General features: G+C 36.9%; 1 protein-coding gene and 1 long non-coding RNA gene across 16 annotated transcripts; one reads left to right on the top strand and one right to left on the bottom strand.

Annotated features, from left to right (window-relative positions):
• The first annotated feature begins 1,176 nt into the window (after nucleotides 1-1,176).
• Nucleotides 1,177-6,591, top strand: LOC133731705 (phosphoenolpyruvate carboxylase 4-like). Of its 13 annotated transcripts, none has more exons than XM_062159102.1 (6): nucleotides 1,177-1,194; nucleotides 1,301-1,883; nucleotides 2,607-2,804; nucleotides 4,293-4,348; nucleotides 5,281-5,338; nucleotides 6,263-6,581. In XM_062159102.1, the coding sequence occupies exons 2-6, from the start codon at nucleotides 1,878-1,880 to the stop codon at nucleotides 6,263-6,265; spliced, it is 321 nt and encodes a 106-aa protein (XP_062015086.1). In that variant the 5' UTR covers nucleotides 1,177-1,194; nucleotides 1,301-1,877; the 3' UTR covers nucleotides 6,266-6,581. The 13 variants fall into 13 exon arrangements, 6 of the variants coding, with proteins under 6 accessions (XP_062015086.1, XP_062015089.1, XP_062015088.1 ...); XM_062159104.1 differs by lacking the exon at nucleotides 1,177-1,194 and having other exon boundaries at nucleotides 1,256-1,719; nucleotides 1,759-1,883; nucleotides 6,263-6,583; XM_062159103.1 differs by lacking the exon at nucleotides 1,177-1,194 and having other exon boundaries at nucleotides 1,257-1,624; nucleotides 1,717-1,883.
• A 2,925-nt stretch (nucleotides 6,592-9,516) lies between these two features.
• On the bottom strand, nucleotides 9,517-11,970 carry LOC133733302 (uncharacterized). 3 transcript variants are annotated; one of them, XR_009857613.1, is made up of 4 exons: nucleotides 11,753-11,970; nucleotides 10,409-10,712; nucleotides 9,797-9,866; nucleotides 9,517-9,706 (listed from the first exon to the last, which is right to left on the bottom strand). It is a non-coding gene; the product is annotated as an uncharacterized LOC133733302 (long non-coding RNA). The 3 variants fall into 3 exon arrangements; XR_009857611.1 differs by having other exon boundaries at nucleotides 11,773-11,967; XR_009857612.1 differs by having other exon boundaries at nucleotides 10,409-10,482; nucleotides 11,773-11,961.
• Nucleotides 11,971-21,877: the final 9,907 nt, after the last annotated feature.

Below are 21,877 nucleotides of genomic sequence, written 5' to 3' on the forward strand. Positions count from 1 at the left end.
GCCCAGAAGAGACCTCGTTACGTTTCTCGTCGGTCTTCGGAGCTCCGACTCCAAAGTAGTTGCATCTGGTCGAGCTGGTCCGACGCCGGTGATGCCGAAGACGAAGTCGGTGCTGGAAAACAACGGGGAAGAAGGTCGACGGAGGGATTAGTGCCGGGAAGAAGGTTCAGATCGGACTCAGAGTTTTTGTAATTAAGATCCTCCTCCTCGTCGTCGACGACGTCCTTGCATAGAGAGAGAGAGAGAGATGGATCCTCGTCGTCGGCGTCGGCGCCTCCTTGCAGAGAGAGAGATGGATCCTCGGGTCGTCGTCAACGTCCTTGCAGAGAAAGAGATCGGTGATGAGAGAGAAAGTGAGAGAGAGGGTCGTCGACGTCTTCCTTGCAGAGAGAGAGAGATCGGTCGTCAATGGCGTCCTTGCAGAGAGAGAGTCGACGTCGTCCTTGAGATCGATGATGAGAGAGAGTCGGCGAGAGAGATAAGGGTGGCTACCTGTGATTTTTAATATTTTGGAGCCCAAAATCGTCATTTAGCTATCAAGTGGGGTTAGTGGGAACAAAATTTTGTTGGTGGTGTAAGTGGGCTAATTTTAGTCTATTTTGGGGCTATGGGTCAAGGACCCAAACAAATAAACAAAGTAAATAACTAGAAAATACAAACTAACAAAGAAAATATATAGATTAATGTTATAAACATTGCATAATGATGCCCCTATCAGTAGTTATCTCTTTTATTTCCAACATAAAATTAACAAGCAATAGATAAGACATTAGTCTGATGAACAAAAAAAAAATACTCGATTCTAGAAAGAAAACGTAATGGCCGGTATCAACTATCAAGCTCCTTAAAAAAATTAACTAGACGTTAAAGCGTGTTGTCAAATCAATTTCTAAGAAGAGGGTGTGTTAAGGGAGAGATTATTCAGAGCACCGCCGTGCACTTGCACCAACATAAATGAATGGTTAGATTGCATTAAATACACTTTTTGTTTATTAAAAATAAAGTTGATAATAAATATCAAGGGTTGAGATTATTTTATAAGGGTTGGGTCACTTGCACCGTCGGTGCATAGAATAATTTCCAGTGTTAAGGTACAATATTGAACTGTAAAAAAATGATTTAGAGGCTGCGACAATCTACAAGCCTCGATTGGGTCGTTGTTCCATCACCGGGAGGTTCAGAACTTCTATCTAGGTTTTCTCACTCAATTCTCAACCAAATATTACGAATAAATTATGAAAGTTTTATGACTCAAAAATATCTACGAGAATACGAGGCTAACTTTTCATTTCAATAACAGTGGATAGAGGTAAAATCCTTCCCGAAGCGCTATGGAGAGCAGAAGCTATGAACAGGACGACGCCTAAATACCTCAGAAATTTTGGATGAACTTCTCGCCCCGAAACTGACCCGCAGCACAGCCTGGACTCCAGGGAAGAGTCTGGAATGAACCAAAACATTTGTAGACCAACAGATGCCGTCTGCTTTAATTTCTGTTACACTGACCGAGTCAACTCGCATAGGACAAGTTAGATCAAACTGTAAAGTATGAAGTTACACAGGGGGCTTTTAGGGGAGAATGAGAAGGAGAAGGAGAAGGTAGCTGCATCGAGGAGGAAATAAGGTTCCAAGACTAAAAACCCTTCTCCGTTGTCCTTCATTTCTACAAAACATACAAAATCCCCTTTGAATAAAACACAAATTTGCAAACAATAGGTCAGGGCGGTTCAAACGAAATTGCGACCTGGAAAGGAAGCGACAGTCCGAGTTTCAGATGTTGCGAAATAGGACGAAATAAGGCAAAACTTTTGGTGAGGGTGGAATCAGGAATGGCGTGAAATCCCTAATCAAATCATCTTCCTCACACCGCCAAATGGATGCAGGTTTCTTTTCTCAACTTTACCCAATTGTTTTTCGTTTTACGTATTACAATGATTTACGTTCATCTCTCTATATTTCGCTTTTCGAATTCAATTCTGCAGAAAAGGGCATAGCTTGTGGGTGATTGATTATATTTGGTTTTTCTGGTTTCCCCCCTATTGAATTCCATTCCGGGGATTTATTCTAGTTGCATAGATTAGTTAACCTTTATTCAGATGCATAAACCAAGGCTTAATATTATTATTATTCATCCCCCATTTATGCTACATGGTTTGCCTTTCAACACAATTTCAGCTATTGTTTGCACCATACAACTACATTGCCCTTGGATGCTATAATCTAGCAATAACAAAGAGGCTTTTCAGCCAATCCAACACACCTACAAATCAATTGAACTCAGATTTTTCGGGAGCATAAGCCAATTAGACTACAATGAGAAACCAAATGTAACACTGTACTAGGTAGCCTGCATTTCAGTCAAGTTCCCTGTCGGTGAAATTCTGACCATATTTTACCAATGAAGACACTGTGTTGGTTCAGATGGTGTTCGTCTTGTCATCTTAGCTTTACAGTAATGAGTCTTCTGCATAAGAGAATATGTTCCCTCTTCTTCTTCTTCTTTCACGCTTTTGCACCTTCTTGTTTGCTTTTGATTTTGTCTTGTTTTCCAATATCTTGTTTGGTTGCCGATGAGGAAAATTGAAACAGGGCGTTTTTGTGCTTAGAGTGCTTGTAGTATGAGGCTGGCAGGGATGGAGGACACGACGGAGCTGCTGGAGAAGAAGCAAGCGTCGGAAATTTCGAAGATGAGCTTAGAGGAGGCACTCACTCTCGCTCGTGCTTTCAGCCATTACCTCAATTTGATGGGCATTGCTGAAGTTCATCACAGGTCACTGAACGACTTGGGAAAAAAAAAAAAAAGGGTTAAATTTCATATATCTCTTAGTGACATATTTTACAACCAATCGACTCTTGCTTGCTTCATCATCAGTAGTAGCAACTCTTAATCCCCAATCTATGAATTAAATCCTGCTTTCTTCATCATCTGTCAATTTGTTAGTCTATGGTTGGTGAATGAATTTTGGCAGGCAATGTTGTTTTTGATTTAGAGTTTCTGTCTGAATTGTCGTAGTTTTGTTTGATTTGGAATGTAACTGGAATATTTTCAGCATTGTATTTGATTTTTGATTATCATGAATCTTTGCCTTTTGGTTTTTTATGATGTATTAGCTGATATACTTGATATGCTAAAACAAATTTTGAGGGGATCATGGATCATTTTGTGTTGCAGCTCTTCATGCTTTGTCAAACTTTCATTGTTTTTTTATTTATGTGAGTATAGTCAATCTTATTGACTAATTGGAGGTCCTGGATTATGTGTGGTTGCTACAGATAAGAGAGTTGGCTCTTTAATAGATGCATGTGCAATTATTACTTGATCCTTAGAACGCATAGAAGGTTCAAGTATTTCTTTCGGTCAGCATATTATTGGTGTTCCCATTTCTCTTGAATATATATATAGGTCAATATTCGTTATGGGTTTTACTTCTGTTTGTTATACCGAAGAGGTTGTGATTAACTTCTATGTTTTATTTTCCATGGTTCTGTTTGTTCTGTTGATTTTATATAGTGTTAGAAGGCATGTTTGGAAACACATTACAGTGGTTTAATACAAGTGTTAATGATATTTTGTTATGGTTTCTGCAATAGCTACTGAAATTGTTTCAGTTCATATTAGTTAGTAGTGAGTCACTCATAAACTTTTTTCAATAAATCATTTTCATGAGATTCATTTTGTCACTTCATGTGTCCAACAATCCAGATAAACTCTGCTTTGTACTGACAACTCAGAGGAATTTAGGTAGTGTTTTAAAATGTTTTAGACTGTATAGAGAAGCAGCACTGTAGAGTAATCAATGACTATGCAAAGCTGTTTGAGTTTTTATTTCTTATTTGTGTACTTTTGTTGTTCTTGGAATTCAAACAGAGCATGTGAGTTGTGAATTGGCTTTTCTAATTTAGTATTTCATATTTCGCATTGCTTAGGGTTTAGAATAGGAAGTGCTTTACTACATATTTAGCTTTACCAATGTGTACTGGTTTTGTCATGCTGCTGTAGAATATGTACTCCAAAGTGGATCTGATTCTGTTGGTCATGAACAAACTGAAATGTCTTGGGACTGCTATTAGTTTCTTCAAAATATTTTAAGTTTGAATTACTGTACATATATAATTAAACATGCTTTCAATTACTGTCTTCATATGCAAGTTCAATGTTTTACATTATGAGAAGGAGATTTTTTTGGTTTAAAGTATGAGAATGTGAGAATTTTGAAGTAGTTGTCTATTTGCTTATTATTTGCTGTGTTTACCTTGCGACAAATCAGCCATATTTGTTATTGTTGTGACAGAGTTTGTTTGTTGGAATGAAGAAGCAATCACCAGATGCACTTTCTTCTCATCCCAAGTAATATTTGTTCTTTCAAGCAATGGTAGATTTTCTACTCAAGAGTTTTAAACATGTATCTCATTATCTGGTTTACTAGGGGTTGAGGAAATTATTTGGTCAGTATCTTCTAAAGTTGGTCTTTTTTCCCCAAGTTTTCTTTTGAACGTTTGCCATTGTTGTCTTTTCAAAATAATGTTGATCTAATATGCTTACTTAGGACTACATGCATATAGCCATGCATATCGCCTGAGCGTAACTAATTAATACAGAGACTTAGAATCTTCTTATTCTGGAATAAGCCTTGGCTGGCTAGCTATTCTTCGCATATGTCCTGACCTATAAGGAACCTTATTAAAAAAGGAATATGAGGTCTGCTAGCTCCTTCATATCAGCAAAAGTATTGTGTAGGCTTTGTTTCTTCAGTTTCTTTTTGGGTTTAGCTGTCTTCTTCCTGTGCCAAGCTTCTTAACTTTGCTTCGGATTTCCATTTTCATTTGTTTGTTTTATTGTGTTTAGTAACTTTTAAGGAGGTGAATCTCAACTGGATAATCTCATTAGGCACCAGAAGATTGTATCTTTCTGGCGAGTCCCTGTTATCTTATATTTCTCTTTTGTATCGGTATGTATTTGTATTTATATTTTCTGTGCTTATGGCTAGGGGATGAATCAAATAAGTGCTATCTTTGTTTATAGATTGACTGCTTGAAATATGACTCAGTGAAAATGAGGGAGTTGGAAATTAGAAATCGGTATTGTAGACATGTGTCAATGAGCATACTTAAATTGTTTCAATTCACTATCATGCCTTATTTGAGTGATACATGAAATTTGCTTCTGTATAGACTATTTTTTATTACAAATTTCAGTTTATCATTTGGTGATTAACATTTTTAGCCTTTTGCTTATTTCTAGCCCTTGCAATTTGATTAATTTGCAATATATTTGCACAGGGTTGTTTCAGTAAGGATCAAAGAACTTGCAGTTTTATATCAATCACTTAATCTTCAGGTATATACCCCTTCCATTTATTTCTTTAGATTTTGATTCTTCTTAATGGTACAGGTGCGTAGACTGCATATAGCTGCATTAGGTGCTTTTGATTGATGAGACATGCACTAGAATCTGTATTGTGATGGTATTGCTCTGCTAATGAAAATTAGTTAGCTTGGATTTGATTGATTAGCATTAGAAACTTCATTTGCTATTGGGTTTTTAGTTTCAGTCTCTGCTTCTGACATTGAAGTATTGGGATCATAAATTCTTAATTTTTTGTAAAGAAACAAAGGAGAAGAAATCCTGGAAGGAGTTTGATTATGTAATCCAATAGCAGATATATGAATCTCTGGTTTCTGTGTATGAATGTTGTTTTCTATCAATCTGCAGCTTTGATCTTCAATTAATTGTGAGGACAACAAGCTTCTACAATACATTTTTAAGTGATAGATTATAATATTTAAGTACAACGTATTTGGTAATGTATGTTTGAATGTATGGCAATACATTCTAAGATTTCTAAACTGTGTCCTTACTATTGAATTAGTGCTTTCCCTGTGGTAAGATAAAGATCTTCATGCTGATGCAACTTTATTTCGCATCTTTTACATTGACTCATTTGCTCTTTTTTCATATTTCTTTTGTTTTTTGTTTTTGATAATCTCTTCTTATCGTGTGTTTCCTCCTGTTTTACAATGAAGGAATTCGATCTACATACTTTTGCTTGGTCGTTCTTAAAAACTTATTGATTCTTATGTATTCCTAAGGAACTTGATTGATGATCATTAATGTTAATCTTTCCTAGAACTTACCGACTTCTTTTTCTTTTTCTCCAATTATATATCCCCTCTTGGCTTCTTTGATCAAACCCTCAGTTTACCCTCTACCTTCCTATTGTGCATTGAAAAAAAACAGTAACTGTGTTTTATTTTTTCACAGTGATAGGGAAGCTAACATTGAACCAGCAATGTCATCACATACGGTGCACAACCCAACAAGCAGAAAACTGACTGAAGCAGCATGTTATTGCAATTCTTGCTTCACTTTTTGTTTAGATATTACTGGAGCAAGCAATTTTTTGATAGGCTAACACGTTTTGTTTATATACACCTAGACCAACTAGAACAACTACTTTTTGGAAAATATTCCAGCAACTGTAAATAAGTAAACCTTGGATAGCCTATTTTTTGAACACTCCACTATGATAAGATCATCCTTTGTTTTAGATGATCTGCAGTAATGAAAACAGTTCTATCATTTATACTCACCTTTTAAGTTTAAGAAGTAGGAAAAGACATTATGGTTATGTTTCACATCCCGCAGAAAAGCGTGGGCACCATTGCTAGTAATTTCTATTAACAACTCAGATCAAAAGGTGCAGAGCAGACGGTCCAGGCCACATTTTTTGAAAAAAAAAATTCTAATAAATTATTTATATATTTTTGAGAATATTATACATAAATAACTTTTAAAATTCTGAAACTTCTAAAAATCATAATAAATAGCTCGGATGTCGGCAAAATCCTCATATGCCTAGTGATGTGGTATAACTTATATATTAGGTATATTACAAAATTATACCTTCCATGAGCAACATGGGAGGAAATATAATTTATCAAAATCAACCTTTGATAAGAAGATATGGTTATGGTCAAAATTTCAGTTATTTTCATGGTCATTTGAGTCTTGATCTATTGGGTCAACTTTGAACCCTAAATACCACATAAAACTAATATGCTTATAGTCGGTCCTTCACAATTTATTTTTTCGATATGTCAGCTCTCACACACTCGTGGGTATGAGATATATAAACTAATGTAAAAATTTCTAGAAGCTTATCTCGTCCTGGTATAGCTCCTCGTAGGGAAGTATAAGTGTATAAAGAGTTGACCACTTTGTTTGATGTCGAATTGACGGCGGATCGGATTAAGTTTTTTACACAATACTTATTGATACGCTATAAATATATGGGTAATCACAAATTTACCGATTTCCAGTTACGAATTTTTAGACCGCACAAAATTCTTATATGCCTAGTAATGTGGTCTAACTTGTTTATTAGTTGTATTACAAAATTATATCTTCCAAGAACAACATGGTGAAGAAAATATAATTTATCAAAATTAGCCGTTGGATATTATCATGATAAGAATATATGGTTATGGTCAAAATTTCAGCTATTTTAGTCATCCTTTAGGTCTCGATCTACTGGGTCAACTATAAACCCTAAATATCACATAAAACTAATATGCTCATAACCGGTCCTTCGCAATTTATTTTTTCGATCTGTCAGCTCTCACACTGTCGTGGGTATGTCATATATAAACTAATGTAAAAATTTCTAGAAGTTTATCTCGTCCTGGTATAGCTTTCCTTAGGGAAGTATAAGTGTATAAATAGTTGACCTCTTTGTTTGATGTCGAATTGACGGCGGATCGGGTTAATTTTTTTACACAGTACCTATTAATACACTATAAATAGACGGGTAATCTCAAATTTACCAATTTCCAGTTACGAATTTTTAGATTGCAAAACATCCTTATATGCCTAGTAATGTGGTCTAACTTGTTTCTTAGGTGTATTACAAAATTATACATTCCAAGAGCAACATGGTGGAGGAAATATAATTTATCAAAATTGGTCGTTGGATGTTATCATGATAAGAAGATATGGATATGGTGAAAATTTCAGTTATTTTCATTGTCGTTTGGGTCTCGATCTATTGGGTCAACTCTAAACCTTAAATACCACATAAAAACTAATATGCTCATAACCGGTCATTTGCACTTTATTTTTTCGATCTGTCAGCTCTCACACTCTCATGGGTATAAGCTATATAAACTAATGTAAACACTTCTGAAAGTTTATCTCCTTCTGGTATAGCTGTCCTTAGGGAAGTATAAGTGTATAAAAAGTTGACCGCTTTGTTTGATATCGAAATGACGGCGGATCAGGTTAATTTTTGTACACAATACTTATTAATACACTGTAAATAGATGGGTAATCTCAAATTTACCAATTTTCAATTATGAATTTTTAGATCGCACAAAATCCTTATATGCATAGTAATGTGATCTAACTTGTTTATTAGGTGTATTACAAAATTATACCTTCCAAGAGCAACATGGTGGAGGAAGTATAATTTAGTATTTGGATGTTATCATGATAAGAAGATATAGTTATGGTCAAAATTTCAGCTATTTTCGTCGTCATTTGGGTCTCGATCTACTGGGTCAACTCTGAATCCTAAATACCACATAAAACTAATATGCTTATAGCCGGTCCTTCGCAATTTATTTTTTCGATCTGTCAGCTCTCACACTCTCGTGGATATAAGCTATATAAACTAATGTAAACACTTCTGAAAGTTTATCTCCTCCTAGTATAGCTCCCCTTAGGGAAATATAAGTATATAAAGAGTTGATCGCTTTGTTTGATGTCGAAATGACTGTGGATCCTGTTAATTTTTGTACAGAGTACCTGATGGGTAATCTCAAATTTATCGATTTTCAGTTACAGATTTTTGGATCTCCCAAAATCCTCATATGCCTAGTAATGGGGGCTACATTGTTTATTAGGTTTATCACAAAATTATACCTTCTAAGAGAAACATGGTGGAGGAAATATAATTTATCAAAATTGGCCGTTGGATGTTATCATGATAAGAAGATACGGTTATGGTCAAAATTTCAGCTATTTTCGTCGTCGTTTGGGTCTCGATCTACTAGGTCAACTCTAAGCCCTAGGACCACATAAAACTAATATGCTTATAACTGGTCCTTCGCAATTTATTTTTTTGATCTGTCAGCTCTCACACTCTCGTGGGAATGGGCTATATAAACTAATGTAAAACTTTCTAGAAGTTTATCTCCTCCTGGTATAGCTCCCCTTAGGGAAGTATAAGTGTATAAAGAGTTGACCATTTTGTCTGACGTTTTTTTGAATTGCGCAAGTGTTATTTATGAATAAACAAAATTTGGTATGCAAATTCAAAAATCTACCACCCTATAATAGCTTCCACCACTTCTCTTCATTTTCCTATCCACTTCACATGTCACTGTAGCAGTGGAAGCATATGCCATACGCCGTTGTGGCCCAATTATTTCAATGACAATGACTGATTCGGGAAAAAAAAAATGCATGCCAATGTTTTTTGGATAAAAGCTATACAAAAAGGGAATAAAGCTTGTACGAAAGGGAATGATACATTTTAATTTTTCTCATAAATGTTATAAAAGGAATGAAGCTTCTACGAAAGTTTACAAGATAATTGAGTTTTACAAGGTAGTTATCTTTCTCTACTACATAGGGTTCAAACTTTTACAAGGATCTTCCTCGTTCTACTTCACGTACCAATTACTTTAGTGTATTTGCTTGTGCCTCCTGCAAGAGCAACAGGTTTCGTATGAAAAATATGCATTTTCTCATATAACAAACATTCTAAATTTCAATCAGATAGATCAGAAAGTCTACCAAAGTCTTTTACCATCTTCAGCCTGGAAGTTTATCCAGCTTTTTGTATATGTCCTTTCAGTTTAATCAACTGTTTTTGAAAGCAGACAACATAATCAATTGGTATTCAATTCAACAAATAGTAATTGAAGTCTCATTTTCTTCTTCAGCTTCCTTTATTTATGAAATACATAAATTTCACAGAATTAAACAGTTGCTAATGAGCATAACCATTGTTCATGCAATTTTTCCTGTAGATTTTTATCACAATCTCATCCTAGGAGCCAAGACATCCTAGAATAAAAAATTGACCTAGAGAGGGAAATAAAAGAAAACATACACTAGACAAAATTATCCTTCAAGCCACAATTACCAGGAAAAGATCATGGTTAAATCAGATTCATGATGCAGGGGCAATTACCATAAGAATGAGACCGTAAACTATAGTCCAACATCAATAGAAACACAAACATTACTATGCAACGAATGAAACTAAGCATATCAATTGAATTATTTTCATATTAGATTGCTTGATCATTGATGAATCAAGATCAAAAAAATTTGACACGAACAATCAAGAGCTGTATAAAAGTCAACCAGTAAGCAGGATAAAGAAACAGAAATGATAATTACCTCTGCTGCCACTTTCCTTCACTCTACCAGATCTGCTTTATTCCCAGCTAGAGCCATGACCATACTTCAATTGCCTTGTCATAAGAAAATGATCCGATTAGATAGAATTAGCCATATTGAAAACACAAATTAGCATAAAGAAGTTAGTATACAGAGTGCACCACCTAAACAAAACTGAAATTAAAGTTATAGCCTAAGATTAAACAGCCAAGGACTGAGTGATGTTTAGACAACAAGAAAGTGTGAGCAATATTTGCTTGTCTTTACAATTGAAAAAAAGAGTATCTTGTAAAAGAGTCCATCCCTGAAAGAAAAAAAAAAAAAAAAAGTTCAGGCTACTTCATTCAATATAGAGGAGAAAAGAACAAAGTGATGAGGACATATCAGTTTATAGCTCTTTCCATCGGCAACTAGCAAGCTGATAATACTAACATGATGGTATTCTAGGTACTTGAGGGGGCAGCAATACCTTGTTATACTGAAACTCAAAGTATAATCAAAGTATTATCAACAAGAACATAATAACAAGTACACCACTTCAGAGAAAAGATAGAAACCACTCGCAGTCCTAAGTAAAAACAGGAAAGCTCAAGTTGCCAAGCATCCTCTTCACCTAATCTTAATCCCACGGCACAACCCATCACCAAGATTAAATTCTCACTTGTTCAATTGTAGTATTCCAAGATGAACTTCTTCCAACGGAGAAGTTCACCCAAAACGTGCAAGCCCTCAAATACCAAACTTTGTCCCTCGCTCCCTCCCTCCCTCCTTCTCTTCTCTCTGTTTCTTCTCAACAACTCTCTATTACTTCCCTCTCTTCTTCGTTCTCCCCCTCTCTCCTCTTTTATTTTTCTTCCTTTCCTCTAACCCCGTCAACAACAAAACCAAATAGCTTGTTATCTCTTAACATAAAAACAATAAAAGCACAAATAAACATCATCCAATTAACCATAATCCAACCATCTAAACTACATAAACTGGAAGTAATAACTATGATTATCTCCACTTTTTGTTGGGAAGTTAGAGCCCACAAGTGATAAGAACCAAGAAGCTTCAATTTGCACAGAATCAAGAAGCTCATAAGTTAAAGCTAAACTTTATTCCCACTATCTCCAAAATGGATCAAAGGAAAATATATTTGAATCCAATTGGGAAAAGATATCATTTTTAATTCAGTTCAAACCATCAAATATTCAAATAAAGAGGTGAACATCCGATGAATATAAACCGAACCGAAAAGATTAACGCTCCTCCCAGAAACTAATTAAGATAAATTTGAAACTGCTTCAACTAGAATCACAAATGTACACATCGAGTAACGGCAAAGTGAAGGAAACGAAAGACCAGAAGCAGAAAGAAATTACAGCAGGGCCGTAATGGGCTGGTTGATGCGGCGGAGCTCCGGGATCATCCAAGTCCTCGCTTCTCCGTGGCTTTGATGAATAAGCTGCCAAACCAGATAAATGTCGAGCCAAGGCTGTAACCCTCACATCCCAGATGCCAATATACCAGAAACCCCTTATCCTTTTACCATGACAGCACGGAATTTACAGTTAACAGTCAACAAAATTTCGCCAGTTTCTGTGGAGGAGAAGAGGCCACGTCAGTGGGACCTCCTTTGGTCTACAAATGTATGTGTTGGTTCATTGCAGCCTACTCCGGAAGAGTCTGGAATGAACCAAAACATTTGTAGAGAAAAAGAAGAGTGGACGTAATAACAACCCCCAAAATCCTTAAAAAAAAAAAACCAAAAATTAAGACTCTTAAGGGTGTGTCCTGTAACGTTTTATGAAACTATTTTTATAATACTGGATTGTAGAATGAAAACGGGGAATTAAACTGTAAGTTTTTAAGATGTAAATACATGTTCGGTACAAGTATTTCAAAACTTGAAATATTAAAAACATATCTATCATTTAAAAAAAAAAAAACATATCTATAGCACCTAGCTAATTAGATCTGACACGTGAAAGAGGGATTTTCTAAATCCTTCATTCTTCTCTACTGTATGATTCTGCAAGTTTCAATAGATTGAAAAAGACGGGGAAGAAGAAAGTTCAAACAACAGATAAAGTAGATGAGATCATGAGAAGAGAGGATAAGTCTCAATGGAAATTGTGGGAAAGAAAGAGAGAAAGATCAAAAGAGAGGAGAAGAGTTTGTGGATCTATGTGCTTAAAAGTAAAAAAAAAAAAAAGATATCACTTTCTCTAATTGAAGGACAGGTTGTTTTCAGGAAACAATGAAAACGTCAAAAAGTCATTTCCCATATTTATTCACAGTTCTTGAATTGTTTCCTAAAATTCGTTTTCCTTGTTTTTCAAATTTAATGCACCGAACGCAAATTACATAAGTTTTTGAATTCGTAAAACAAAAAACAGTATCGCAAAATGATACCGAACGGGCCCTTAACAAGAACTAGAACTCTCAAAACTGTATTCAACCCCTTCTAAGATTAAGAACCTTGATTGACAATTAAAAATAAGGTAGAGAAAACAAAAGTAATAACGGAAAAAGACTCAGCGACCACCAAGGTTTCCAAAAGAACTCCCTCTTTCGTTGAACAGAAGATGATGAAAGGAAACACTACTCTAAAACTCTCTTCGCTACTCTCGTTGAACAGATGATGAAAAGAAATAAAACCCTCATTTGCAAATCTGTTTTCTTCTTTAACCCATTTCTATTAAATTAAATTCCATAATTTACTTCCTTAACTTTCTAAAGAAACATAATTTCTATTCCCCAAAAAGAACCTAACATAAACATCCTATGCAATAACTCTTCATAATTCCTCCACCAAGTAAAAAAGGATTTCAAAACAGAAAAATCTCTTCCTAAAAAAAAAAAAAAAAGATGCTAATCGCAAGAGAATATAAAAATAAAAAGAAAAATAAAGAGGTAAGGATGGGTCATTACAACTGCACTCATTGACATTTTGTTCATCAAATCTACTCTCTCTACCAGTTATCTCATGGAACTTCTTCAAGCACATAAACGAATAGTCGCAAGTGCATGTGAAGATTGGAGAAAAGACATCCAATTGCTGCACTAATTAAGCATAGCTTGCTAAGAGCAGCTTGATTGCAGATAAGGATACATCAACAAGGTTTCACTACATAAAATTTATTGATATCGCCATCCACTTAGAAATAGTGATTTACGAAGTGATCTTAGCCTCTGAGAAAGAAGCCAGTGAATGGTTTAGGAAGCTGTACGAGAAAGAAGCTGCTCGGAAACAAGGCTGGCAAGTTAGGGTTTTGGACAAGGTTCCGCCTTCTTCGTCAAGCAATAAAATAAGTGGCTCCAAGAAAGAGAGCAAACTGATGAACAAAGTGAGGAGAGAGTATTTGGATTGTCTCGAGGTGAGAAATACCGAAGCCATGAAATGTTGGGTTTCCAGCCCATGAGTCTTTCCTAAGACAATTGTCTTAGAGTATGAGAATTAATTGTTTACCCAATAGGTTTTGGATTCCTACTGATGAACGGAGTTCCAATGAGGAAGAAAAATCCTTATTGATGTAGGATTACCTGTAATCCTTGTTGATTACAGAGAAGGAGAAGGCATAATTGCCTACCACCAATAGGAATAGGTTTCCTAATCGGTGAAGAAAGTTGATATCCTTATGGCTATATAAGGAGGGGTTCTGCTCTTAGTTTTGCATCACAAAGACAGAGAGCAAGGTGTATTCCATTCTCGGAGTTAGAGAGTGAGAAAGGGCAAAGAAGAGAGAGATAGGAAGAGAAGAGAGAGTCCTTGTTTTCTTATTCTTTCTGGTTGTACCCATTATAAATATAGTGGAAGATCGTTTTTCTGCCTGGTGGAGATAGACCAAAGTTTTGCTGAACCACCTTAAATCTGTGTTCTTGTGCTTGTATCTTTGTGGTTGTTTCTCTTGGTGTGTTGTGCTTATTTATGGTTTTCGACTTCACATATTGACCGATTCTCAACATGAAGATGAGGAGAACTGCCTAGTGTTCTGCTCCCATAAAAAAGCCAAGAACAACCTATTCAAGCTACGAACGTCTTTTAATTGAAGCATTGATCAATCTTGGCGATGGCTTCAATCTTCCTACTAAGCTAGTAAAGAGTCTAAAGATGAACATTCATTGCTGATTGATTTCAAGAAAGAAAAAAATATCAACATTTGTTCTTGTTTATCTCTTTCTTTATGTAAATTAACTTGTGATTGATGAAATATAAAGTTTATTCTTTGATGATATATAATTTGGTGTTTCATTGGTCTTGGTTATATGAATCTGTTGTATGTGTGCTCTGATCTTGGTCGCCTTTTCCATTACATTTATATCCACAATACCGAATCTAGTTAATGAAAAAAATGAATCTAAAAGAAATGGTCTTGGATATCATGCCTTGGTCTGGTGATCACGTTTCAGTTGATAATTTCTAGTTCAGTTCTTGATCATTATACAACCGAAAAATGGAAAATGAAAGAATCAATTCATAATTGGAGCAAATTTGGCTTTGCCAAGGCATTGACAAGGTTCTTGCTCAACAGTGCACTTTCAATTAACCACAGAATTTCTTATTCTCTGGAGAACAGCAAACACCATCAACTGGTCATGTGTAGTACACTTGGAATTTCTTATTCTCTGTAGGACTACTTAAAACAGATAGGCTGCAAATAAACAACATTAAGAGGCTTTTGGCTTTCCCACAACTACCTGCTCTAAACGAGCTCCTTCAAACTTACCATGATATATAAGGCTATGGGAGCAAGGTGCAAAAAGTAACAGTTGAAGTTTACTTCCAATACAAGGCTATGCAAAAACTTCCAATAAAAATCATGTTCTCATCTCGCCTTTTATCTCTCTAATCAATTCTAGTGCCATCAAAATTTCTTCATGGTTTCTTGATTTGCAACAATTTCTCAGTGAGTTCACGCTGAGTGAAGTCTTGACCTTGGACTTTACACCTCCTTTGAAAGTAATTAAGTCGGTTCAATTGATCTATGAATCATTTTTTGTGCATATTTTGAACATGTAATTGTTTTTATAGCATATACAATTATAGATTACCTCACAATTCTCTCTCTCAATTTTCCGAAGATGTATGCAGATCACTAGCAGCTAAGAATTTGAAGGTGGTACTCGGAGATAATCCATTGGCAGAAGTTTAATTATGATACTAGTTTGATGGATAAATTACTTTGGTCTTGTCATTTAAGCACCCTAACTCTTGAATCAGACTCTGTTTCACCTCACAGCCAAGTGAGCCAACGTCTGACAATGGCAGTTCAGTGTCATTTTATTTTTCCCATACTTCAAGAGCATAGATATATATGATTTTAAATTCAAAAATATACATCGTAAATTTGGAAAAATTCTATAGTACTCCAATGTATTGAAACTCTTGAGACGGGAATCGTTAGATCACAAATTATTTGTAATGTGCCCCACTCAATGAGTTAATCTAATTGGGTCATATTATACCTACTTTACCTGCTAATCTGCTATGCCTATCTGTCGATGATTTTGCATTTGGTCAGGAGATATTGGAGAAGTTACTGTACGTCTAAAGAGAAACCATTCTGTTGCAGAGAAACCACATCAAATGTTGGCAGCATTACGTAAAGTGTATTAAGCTTCAACTCGTTGATGACTGATGAGAATCATATAGATTCATATATAGAAAACATTATGAAAATCAGTTTTGTGTTACACTGGCGGGAGACAGCTGCTTCGTATTGAGTCTATTGCAATTCCCATCACCCATTTGTTTGTACAAAGAGATGTTTCAATTTGGCAATTCAACCCCACATAGATAAATAAATCCAACATTAACACCAAACCTATCACTTTAATGATGTCACTAACGAAGCTACGAAAATACAACCCGTAGTAAATATAGGTGGCATTGTGATGTAAGACGAGAATGAGTCTGGTTTAGCCTGAAAGCTAGAAAAATAAAGAAACCGCGTGGAATCAAGAAGCGTGATTGGAAAATAGGTAATTCACGCATAATGAGGTTACTAGCCGCTGCAATATCCAAGAAAATTTGGTTTTGGACTTTTCAGGTTTCTCGTGCGAAAAGTCAGGTTCTGGATTGTGAATCAGATTAGAGTAAATTTTGGCCAGAATATCCGTTTGAAACGCATGATACCTTTATGGAATGGGAACGACGAGATCTTCAAGACTCACTTTAGTGAGCCCTAACGGATTTAGGCCAAAATATGTCGTTTTAATTATCCGATTCGGGATTTAATAATTTTAGGCTAGTTTTGAAATTGTTTTAGGATTCTTTTATTATTAGGTTTTAGTTTCCTTTTAATTTAGATTGTTTAGGATTTCTTGTTAGATTATGATTTTAGGTCTTTGATGCCTATATAAGCACCATCATATTTTGTATTAGCATCAGTTTATCATATCAAATTTAATAAAAATTAGAGATTTTTCTCTCTTTCTCTGGTGGATTCCAGAACTATGTCTTTTAGGGTTTATCGCTTGTAAACCCAGGTTACTTCCGACTGTGTCAGGTGGTATCAGAGCAGGTCTTTCCTGTCTCTCTTATTTACCTCGATTATCCATGGGTGACGAACGTACTACCCCAATTACAAGAGCGGATTTGGATGCCCGTACCGCTCAGATGACTGCTCAAATTGCTGCCATGAACGCTCAAATGGCAGAATTTTGTGGGTTGTTGGAAGGAAAAAACAACAACAACAAATGTAATAGAGGCGGGGAAGGACAACGTGCTAGAGCTCCACGTGGTGGTGGAAGTGATATTAATCATGATTATGAGGATCTCATGACCAAGACTGATATTCCTTACTTTTCTGGTCACATGAGCGTGGAGGATTTTCTGGATTGGCAGGTTGAAGTGGATAGATTCTTTGAGATCATGGAGGATCCAAAACACAAGCAGGCTAAGTTGGTTTCTCGGAAGCTAAAAAAAGATGTTGCTTATTGGTGGGATCAATTGCAGAGTTCTCGTCAGAGGCAAGGAAAAGAGCGTGTTCGAACATGGAGGAAGATGAAATGTCTTCTTAACGAAAAATTTTTGCCTAGAAATTTTTCGATCAAGAATTACCCTCCTAAGGTTTTTTAGAAGAAGTTAAAGTCCAAAGAGTTTTCTTTGCCCGTTAAGATTAATAGTTTATCTAAAGAAAAGTCAGAAGATTTTTAATGGAAGATGCTCCACAAGAAATCACCTGTCATGACCAAGAAGAGGTTTAAGATGAAATTGTTCATGTAGACATGGTTATTAATAATGAAGAAGTCTTGGAGCCTGAAATAAATCACTCAGAACTAGATATCATTCAAGAATGCAACCTTGAGAGCCAAGACGAATCTACTAAGGTTGCGTATGAGAGCCAAAATGCATATGACAGACTCATCTTTGGCGTTGGGTTCATGATTGTGCCATCAAAATTTGCAAAGGATCAAGCCAATAATCTACAGGTTCAATTGTCTAATTTTTTTCTCAGGTCTTTTATCTACCTATTCTTGTTCTTTATTCAAGAGGAACTCGAGGGCGAGTTCTTTCATAGTGGAGGAGAATGATGTAGGACGAGAATGGGCCTGGTTTAGCCTGAAAGCTAGAAAAATAAAGAAGCGACGTGGAATCAAGAAGCGTGATTGGATAATTGGTAATTCACACATAAAGAGGTTACTAGCCGCTGCAATATCCAAGAAAATTTGGTTTTGGACTTTTCAGGTTTCTCGTGCAAAAAGTCAGGTTCTGGATTGTGAATCAGATTAGAGTAAATTTTGGCCAGAATGTCCGTTTGAAACGCATGATACCTTTCTGGAATGGGAACGACGAGATCTTCAAAACTCACTTTAGTGAGCCCTAACAGATTTAGGCCAGAATATGTCGTTTTAATTATCCGATTCGGGATTAATATTTTTAGGCTAGTTTTGAAATTGTTTTAGGATTCTTTTATTATTAGGTTTTAGTTTCCTTTTAATTTGGATTCTTTAGGATTTCTTGTTAGATTATGATTTTAGGTCTTGGATGCCTATATAAGCACCATTATGTTTTGTATTAGCATCAGTTTATCATATCAAATTGGGAAAAATTCACCAACGGTGTCTGGACACTTAGGGGACTTTCAGAATGATACCTGAACTTACAAAGTTATCAATGTGATACCTGGACTCATTTTTTCGTATCAACGTCGTACCTATGACCAATTTCCGTAACGGCTCCGTGACGGAAATTGGCCGTAGGTATCACATTGATACGAAAAAATGAGTCCAGGTATCACATTGATAACTTTGTAAGTTCAGGTATCATTCTGAAAGTCCCTAAGTGTCCAGACACCGTTGGTGAACTTTTCCCAATTTTGCACGTGCGATGCACGTGAGTCACTTAATGAAGACAAAAGGACCGATTTACCCTCAAATTCTTTCTTTCTTTTCTTTTCTTTTTTTCTTTATTCTACTTTCTTTCTTTCTTTCTTTCTTCTTTCTTTCTTTCTGTCTTTCTTTCTGTCTTTCTTTCTTTATTTCTTTCTTTCTTCTTCTTCTTTTCTGGTTTCTTCTTCCCCTTATTTGAATCATCAAGATTCAAATCATCTTGCTCGTCCGATTCCCACCGCCGATCGCCGATCAAACACCGCCGCTGCGTCTGAATCCACTTTCATGCACCACAAATGTTTCTGGTTCCCCCAACTTCAAATCCTATAGCAAATTGAAATTGTGCATTGAGGCTTCACCGCTCACTCCGAGTTTATCCCCGTCGCCGTCGCCAATGACTTGACCACAACAACCTCCACCACCGCACAACAACGTCGTCCTCCGCTGCTTCTCGATTGGGTTTGGGGATAAGGACTGCTTCTTCCTCCACCGCTAGCGAAATCGTGGAGGCTCAAGGCCACATTCTAAGGACCACCGGCCGGAAGGACCGCCACAGCAAGGTTTGCACCACCAAAGGCCCCAGGGACCGCAGCATCAGGCTCGTCGCCCACACCGCCATTCAATTCTACGACATGCAGGACTGGCTTGGATACGACCAGCCTAGCAAGGTCGTCGATTGGCTAATCAAGAAAGCCAAGGCCGAAATCAACGAGCTCGACTAGCTGCCACCGTGGAACCCAAACTAAATTTATGTTCATACAACATTTTCTCCGACGATGCCGATATCCGCCGCGCAGGACACGCAGAACGTGAGCCTCAATTTCTCGATGGTGGAGGCTCCGAGTTCTTTGTCTACTAATCGGCGAGGCACAATGGTGGGTAGCAGCGGAGTGGCGAAGCTGGTGAATAAGAACAGCTCAAATTTTTTGCAGGTGAGGATGGTGTGGAGGCCGAAGTTGTTAATCTTTGTCTGCCTAAAATTGCCTCTGATCGAAGTTGGGCTAGAGGCCGAAGTTGTCGGCTAAACCGATGAAATTGCAGGTGAGGATGGTATGGAGGTGGTGTTGCATGTCGGGAACGAAGGAGAGGATGGAGGGGTGGGATTGGAGCTGTGATTTGAGAGTGGAGGGCTGGCGGGGTCTGAGTTTCTGATCAATGGTGTATAAAAGGGGGTCGGAGGAGAGAATGAGAGTGGTGGTGGTCAAGTCATTGGCGGTGGCGGCGGGGATGAACTCGGAGTGAGCGGTGAAGCCTCAATGCACAATTTCAATTTGATATAGGATTTGAAGTTGGGGGAACCAGAAACATCTGTGGTGCATGAAGGTGGATTGACAGGCAACAGAGGTGTTTGATCGGCGATCGGCGGTGGGAATCGGACGAGCAAGATGATTTGAATCTTGATGATTCAAATCAGGGGAAGAAGAAACCAAAAAAGAAGAAGAAGAAAGAAAGAAAGAAAGAAAGAAGAATAAAAAAAGAAAAGAAAGAATTTGAGGGTAAATCGGTCATTTTGTCTTCATTAAGTGACTCCCGTGCATCGCACGTGCAAAATTGGGAAAAGTTCACCAACGGTGTCTGGACACTTAGGGACTTTCAGAATGATACCTGAACTTACAAAGTTATCAATGTGATACCTGGACTCATTTTTTCGTATCAATGTGATACCTACGGCCAATTTCCGTCACGGAGCCGTTACGGAAATTGGTCATAGGTACGATGTTGATACGAAAAAATGAGTCCAGGTATCACATTGATAACTTTGTAAGTTCAGGTATCTTTCTGAAAGTCCCCTAAGTGTCCAGACACCGTTGGTGAATTTTTCCCTATCAAATTTAATAAAAATTAGAGATTTTTCTCTCTTTCTCTGGTGGATTCCAGAACTATGTCTTTTAGGGTTTATCGCTTGTAAACCCAGGTTACTTCCGACTGCGTCACATTGACAAATTTTGGAAGTTTGGTATGAGGAGGGAAATGCTTATGTATATGGCTACAACACTGCAATTAGGAGGCACCGAAAGAATTTAAATTAGGATTAGATTATATCAAGGCTCCGATATTGTAACAAATATTTTTCTTTTTAAAAAAAAAAATCTCCTAATTAACGCATAAAAATAATACTTGTCCAAGGGTAACATATTAGATGTGATCATTTGGCTAAATGATATTAGTCTCTTTTTTGTAAGTGGAAAATCATGAGTTCCAGAGTATCAAACTTCAAGGAGCTTGAGGACTCATGCGCAACAAAAGATGGCCAATTAGGTTTGTTTTGAATGATATTGTGGAGGTAGGAGATTTAACCCAAGGCCGGCCCTGAGGGCTACCGCCTCAGGTGCCGCCTCAGGCCACGGGGCTCTATCATTTTTTTAATTTTTTTTTATTTTGGATTAAATACTTGTTACTCCTCAAACTTTTTCCTGAAAAACAGTTTGGTCCCTCGCCTTTTAAATTAAACTGAATAGTCCTTATTCTCTCTAATTCTCACATAACAAGTCCATAACATGTCCAAAATGACTATAATACCCCTCAGTTCCTTTTTTATATTATTTTTCTTTTCCTTTTTTAATTTTTCTCTTTTTATTTTTTCAATCCCTTTTTTATTTATTCTCTCTCTCTCTCTCTCTCTCTACCTCCCTCCCCCCTCCAAACCCGAATTAGAGAATCAAAAAAATACCACTCTCTCTTCTCCTCCCCTGAGCCTTCTCTCTCACTCTCTCAGCAAACATAAGTGAATTCGTCGACCTAGAATCCCAAACATGTCAGCCCTCCCTTACTCCCCTCTCCGGTGCTGGACCTGCCGCTCCGTCCTCAACCCCTTCTCCACCGTCAAGTACGCCGCCAAGATCTAGATCTGCTTTCTGCTTCACCTGTAACCACTTCCCTCCCACTGCACCTCCATCTCCGTGTGTGGAGAAGCTTCGCTAAACAAGCCATTTCCAGAGCCCAGAGGCTCCCCCTTAAACCCCAATCTCTTTCACGAGCTCATACCCTTCTGGGTTTTTGCCAAAGATCGAGTTTTCTTGAAAATCTCAAGCCCATTTTGCTAAGTTCTTGCTCAAATTTGGTGGGTTTTCGCCGAAATGATCATATGCACAAGCCTACTTATGGGTCTCTGAATCGAGTTGGGGTCAGTGATTTTTGCCCCAAAGGGTA

Source organism: Rosa rugosa, chromosome 2, assembly GCF_958449725.1.
Source record: "Rosa rugosa chromosome 2, drRosRugo1.1, whole genome shotgun sequence".
NCBI classification, from domain to species: domain Eukaryota; kingdom Viridiplantae; phylum Streptophyta; class Magnoliopsida; order Rosales; family Rosaceae; genus Rosa; species Rosa rugosa.

What these genes read in the sequence shown, in the direction of transcription:
- LOC133731705 (XM_062159102.1), top strand. An exon ending in TGGGAAAAAAAAAAAAAAGG is followed by an intron (nt 2,805 to 4,292) that starts GTTAAATTTCAT and finishes TTGTTGTGACAG; the next exon opens with AGTTTGTTTGTTGGAATGAA. An exon ending in GCACTTTCTTCTCATCCCAA is followed by an intron (nt 4,349 to 5,280) that starts GTAATATTTGTT and finishes ATATTTGCACAG; the next exon opens with GGTTGTTTCAGTAAGGATCA.